This window comes from Salarias fasciatus, chromosome 15, assembly GCF_902148845.1.
Source record: "Salarias fasciatus chromosome 15, fSalaFa1.1, whole genome shotgun sequence".
Lineage (NCBI taxonomy): Eukaryota > Metazoa > Chordata > Actinopteri > Blenniiformes > Blenniidae > Salarias > Salarias fasciatus.
The window spans coordinates 18,933,681-18,939,680 of record NC_043759.1 but is presented as its reverse complement, the minus strand read 5'-3'; the positions used below and the strand labels follow the sequence as shown (position 1 = coordinate 18,939,680).

General features: G+C 47.0%; 1 protein-coding gene across 1 annotated transcript in view; it reads right to left on the bottom strand.

Annotated features, from left to right (window-relative positions):
• Window positions 1-252: 252 nt before the first annotated feature.
• akap7 (A-kinase anchoring protein 7) overlaps window positions 253-6,000 on the bottom strand; it is a 39,092-nt gene continuing 33,344 nt past the window's right edge. Inside the window, exon 10 of the mRNA XM_030110463.1 lies at window positions 253-2,808. Within this exon, the coding sequence (XP_029966323.1) occupies window positions 2,585-2,808 (224 nt within the window). The 3' untranslated portion in view covers window positions 253-2,584. The remainder of the gene's footprint in view (window positions 2,809-6,000) is intronic.

The following is a 6,000-nucleotide window of genomic DNA, read 5'->3' as shown; positions in this document are numbered from 1 at the left end:
AACTTGTGTATTAAAGGGGATTTTAAGGAGATTAAGGATCCGGTGACAATAAAAAATCTTAACGAAATCGTTCAGAGTCCACCTTAAGACAGGATCCACCTGCGTTACTGACGTGCGAAGCCGTCCGCGGTGACAGGATTAAGTGGATTTCACAGGGATGAGGGCGTTTTGCGGCTCACTCCTGTCTGCGCGAGAAGGGGAATAAAACAAAAAAAACCACCTCAAACTGCTGAAAGTCATGAACCCCGTCACTCTGTTCACACACTTCAGTAATGAGAAACATGTGTTCTGTTTTATGGTGGACTTTTTTTTTTTTTTTTAAACATTTGATTCAGAAATCCAACTTCAGCCACAGGCTAATAAACTCCGCAGGAAGAGGAAGGACATTAGTTGTTTGGTGGAGGAAACAATCCAGCTGCTGCTGTAGAGCTTAACGCTCTCGCCTCGGTAAAAAATCAGCTTTCCGTGTGGGATATTGTCACCAATCTCAAACGTCCTAACTCTTCGTGCGGCGGTTTTACTCGGCAGACGTCGGCCTCCGATGCCACGGCGGCTCCAGACGTCCCCCCTGCGCGCCGTCGCCCCCAGAGCACTTACAAGAAAACGGAGACGTTGAGTGACTGAAGGCCACTTCGAACGGAGGTGATTTAAGTTTACCTGCTCCATAAAATCTGAAACCAAAGGCTCATAAAAACAAAAACTTTTAACATTTTTTGTGCTTTTAATACCATCAAAAATGCAAAACTGAGTGGTTTTTTACTGTCATCTTGAAACAAAAGTTTTCACATTTATTCATACTTTTTTTTCCAACAGGGAATAAATTCTGCGGTAAAAGCAAATAAATAGTTAATAAAAAGATTAAACAGTCATTTTTTTTTCTCCTTTCATTGTACGGTTATTATGCTGTCAGTTGGAAACCTCATCTCCTGGAGTATTTTTTTTTTTTTAAAAGGAACGATTCTCCTCCAAATTCACATTAATGCGCAAGTGTTTCTGAATGGCACTGATGGAGGTGGCGAGCGGTGGGGGCCGAACACGACGCGGGGAAGGCCGATCTGTTTTCAAGTCTGACGAAGAAAAAAAAAAAAAAAAAAAAGAAAAGTGGAAGACGCTAAAACGAAGAGCCGGAGGGTTTTCAGCTGACAGCAGCGATTGTCTGAGTTAACCTCTCAACCCTTGCGTCTCCTTGCGAATCGCCGCTCCGTGCAACGTTACAGTACGAAAGAGGGGAAGGCCTCTCGACTCCAGCCGCCTCTGCTCACCGGTCACTTTACCATCGACATCCGGATTCCTACCCACAGTTCAGGAAACATTAGTTTGTGGGAACTTTGGGGTAAAATCCCACATCGGTGTCTTTGTGAAGGCAGAATTCATGTCAAAGCTGTTGTTTCGGTTCAAGTCTGACTTGACAGTAATGTGTTGAGTGGAAGATCTCTTCGTGTTTAGAGGGAAACAAACAGAAAAATGGAGCTGGGACAAGCAGACCACGATTAAGCTTGTATTAAAAGAAAATTTGTGCTCTTAGCAACTCATAGTATATACTGAATTAGTAAAGCATGATCACTGGCCCCACTTGATATTTCTCATGGAATTAGTGTTTTTTTTTTTTTTTTTTTTTTTAATAATGATACAGCTGTATCCCGGAGTGTGTGTGTGGATCCATAAGGAGTCCAGGCAGGATTCAAAATCAGCTATTTCTGCTTCAATACTGTATTTATCTTCACTTAGTGATTGTCTCAGTGCTGCCTCAATGGGACACCACACTTTGTTAATTCAGCACTCAAAGCAGAGCCGCGAGGGACGGGGGGGGGGGGGGGGGGGGGGGGCTGCGGGGAAATGTAATTTAGGAAAACGAACATCTGAAGCATATAATTAAATGCCGCTAGTTTAAAGAAGATTAGCTAACTGAAGCACTGTGCCTGCGCAGACCGAACGTAACGAACCGGGTTTGACACAAAGGCTTGAAGGAAGCCTCCGGTCAGTCACTCTTCAGCCGCAGAGACGAGCAGATGAACGACCGACCGCCCGTCTGTGTGCGAGGACGCCGCTGATATCAAAAAGCAAAGAAATATACGAAGGCGAGTGAGACCATCTTGTTCTATCTTCACCTGTTTTCCAGAAAGTTTTAGAAAAGGGAAACTAAAAATCTGCTTTCAACCAAACTGTCAACAGAACCAAAGCAGGACGCCTCTGTCTTTCAGACGGTTTCCGAGCAGCAGGTCACAGTGAGGCCCACAGGCGCACGTTAGTCTTGAACGGCGGGCTTAGTACGTGTTCCGACTCTGGGAGAGAAACGCCCGCCGGGATAGGAGAAACAATGCGCGTTCCGTCGGAGTGGCGGGTCAGATTATGGGCTTTGCTGGAGGGGAGGTCGTCGAGCACTGATCTCAAGCTACATTATCTAGTTAACTAGTGTCGAGCCAGGGCGGGTGGACAGGTGCTGGCCAGCAGAGGGCGCTAACTGCGTCTCCGGACTCGCCTCCCGGTGAGGGGCTGATGGTTCCACCGCTGCTGTTCTCTTGATTTTTTTTTTTCTTCCTTCTTCTTCTATTGAATTCAGTCCCCGTCCCGCAGTCCGGTGATGTCACTTCCTGTTGTCCGTGGTGGAGTTAGCTGTAGTGTCCGTCTTTGTGGCCGCGTCCTCGGCGTTCCCGGGGGGCTGCGCTGCCGCGGCGGCGTTAGGTCCGCCCCCGTTCTGGAGCGTTTCCTGTTTGTACTGCTGCAGGGCCCGGTTGACGGCATCCTCCACCAGTCGCCTGCTGACCCTCAGCAGCTCCGCCTCATCGGGCTCGGGCCGGCGACGCCCACCTGGACACGACAGAGAAAACTTGGATTAGTTATCAGATTCAATCTCAGCAATTCTAGTACAAAAAAAAAAAAAAAACTCCTCCCATGATGGAATGATCTCTGCTCCATGTATCCATCCATCCTCCGTACAGCTTTATCTAATTTGACTGCAGCTGACTCGATCTGACAGGAGGTGAAGGCAGAGCACGCCCGGGACAGGTCTCCAGTCCGCCGCAGCTCAAACACACTCACATTCACACCTTCAAATTCAAGCCTGCGGCTAATTTCATGTCACTAATTAACTTAATAAACTGGTCTGGACTGTGGGGAGAGAAAACCCAGGCACACCTCGAGAGAACATGCAGCCTTTAAATAGAAGGGCCAGAAAAACGAGCCACAGCACGTTTCTGTAAACCACCAGACAGTAAAAGTGTGAGAATAGTGAAATGTGTGGGTTTGTTTTTTTTAGTAAGAACAAGAACGAAGTTAATTCTGGTCAGAATATTTCATAATTCACAACACAGTGAGCTGCAGAGCTGCTGAAGTAGAGCGAACTGAGGCGGTATGTTCACTCTCCTGCTGAAACCACGTGCACTTGAAATTTCTGAACACTCGTGAGAAAAAAATGTTCTGCCTAGGTTATGTGATGAGACCTCTGAGAACTTCCAATCCAGAGACGAATCGCAGGTTCAGATCAAATCACCGCACTGAGACTGCCGTTCTGAAGATCACTGACACTGTTTGACTGATGTCCAGCTCCTCGTTGCCTCCTCTAAACCCTGACAAATGACAGACTGCATGACTGAAATAGAATCCTGGCTTCAAAGAAACGTCCTCGAGGTCAACTGCAACAAATCCAAAGTTAGGAACATCGGACCAAAAATCCATCCAGAGCTTCACCCTCAATGTTGAAACAAATGTTATCAAACCAGACGCCGAGTTTCCCTGAGATGTTTTACTGAAAAGAATAGGATGAATGTGAGGAGAACGTCATTATTGAAGAAATGCGTTAAGACGTGGGGAAATTAGAGGATTCCACACGGATCGTCCAGAAACAGCAGAACGATTTGTGACAGGTACAGCGATGAAAACGAACTTTATTTAACAGCCGAAGCTTGTTATTGTACAGCTTGTTCTGCCTGTGCTTTAGAGAAAATGGCCAGCATGAAGACAGCAAGACAGTAAAAAAAAAAAAACACAGAAAAGACAGAAAAGAGTCTGACAGACATATTGCCAGGGAGAAGAAGCGGTGAGATGTGCAGAAAGTCAATAATTCATGGACAAAGACGGTTCTGCAGGCGGGTTGCGAGATGGACAGCCTGGACTGAGCCACTCAGGAAGAGAGCAATAAAGAATCTCTCAAACGTGGCCCGACACACACACATACGATACTGCAGAGGCACTGAAACACACCGCAACCACATCAACGATTACCAAGGACAGACGTACAATCTCCAAGCTAATCTCCGATACCGCAGCATCCCACTGGGCCTCTCGGTCTGTTTCCTCTAAAAGCATCGCACTGCTCTATTAATCATATATACACATATATTCAGACACATATACTGCAGGAGTCAGGCGGCTAATGGTTTGTTGAGGTCAAACCAAGCCAGAAACCAACATGTCCATTTTTATTTGAGTGAATTTTTTCCTTCCTAGCTTTTCATACCAGCTGCGGGCGACACATTGTTTCCCTGTTTCACTTATTAATATTTCATTTTCAGATTTGTAACAGACAACCTGGAAGGCACCGTGCAATAAGAAAATACATCTCCCAAGGGGTCGCTTGTTAATTATTCACAAATCTGTCACTACACATTAAATAGGGAAGGCAAAAAAAAAAAAAAAGCATCCTCTCAGGTCATTTCATTGGGAAGTGGTGCAGAATGTGGTCTTTCTCTGGCGGTCAGTGGAAACACAGTATTCGATCGGCTGGAGGCAATTTGGCTGACCCAGTGAAATTCCTCATAATTGCACTGTGCTAATATATATCTATCTATTTTAAACCACTATAACAAAGACAGAAACCCTCAATTTTCGGTGCTATCATGCTCAAGAAAACTAATAAGTTTAGCCCACTGCTGAAGAGCGTGAGGAATCTTCTGACATTTCCAGTGTGTATTTGCATTTTTGCGCGCATGAAAAAAAAACAGGTCCGGAGGTCAGAAACTCCACGGGGAGCCTTTCAGACACAGCTGACTTTCAGAGCGGCGTGCACATGAATAATACATACGTCCTTGCCGTATGTATGCATGTGTGGCCGCTGCATGAAGACCGCGTGCGGTGGTGGACATCTCGCCGGTGTTCACCCCCCGCCGGCTGTTTGGGCCGCGGCGGCATCCACTCGTCGGCCATTTACGGTCGCCGTCGCGTAAACGTCTCTGCCGCCAGCAGGAGGAGGCGGCTGTGAGGATTTATGCCGTCTCTGGTCTGAGCAGACGGCGTCTGCACGTTCCTCTCAGGGCTACCTATTCCCACCGTGTCCTCACATCGGCCTCGGCGCTCTATATTTTCGCGGAATTGCTCCGAACGTCTCCGTGCTCTTTTGTCGTAACACAAAGTTGATTGAGTTGTGATTTCTGAGAAGCGCCGCCGTTTCTGCTCGGAGGTGCCGTTTGATTACCTTCCGGCCGGCCCGTCAGCCCCGGAGTGACTCACACGCCTCTTTGTGTTTGTTCCCCCCCCCCGGAGGAGCCGCACGCTGCCTTCATCTTAAATAAGTCTTTCTGAGGAAAATGTGGGCGAAAGTTCTGAGTAAAGCGAAAGTGGCGCTCCCGGCACTGGTGATTAGATCGAGTTCACAGTCATTTGCATCGTGTGAGCCGCCCCGCCGCTCGGTATTCCCACCAGCCGGAGCACTCTGACATTCACAGCTGTAAGCCTCGGCTCGTTACTGATGACTGCCTCCCGGTTTTTAGTGACCACCAGAAATCAGCCGGTCGTCAAACGGACACATTTCTTTCATTTTGGGAGCAAATTCCTGCTGCGCAGGCTTTTCCAGCGGCTGTCAGTTTAAAGGTCCATGGCAGCAAAGATGTAAAAATAAAATCAAGACATATTTTCAAGGGAAGCAACAGCGTGGCGTGAAAACATAAACTTGTCTGCCCCCGACAGATTTAATTTACACCTCAGCTGGCTGCATTATTCAAATTAAAAACACGCATTTCTAGATTAAAGCCTCTCCATCTAATTAGGGATTCCAAACTTTTATAC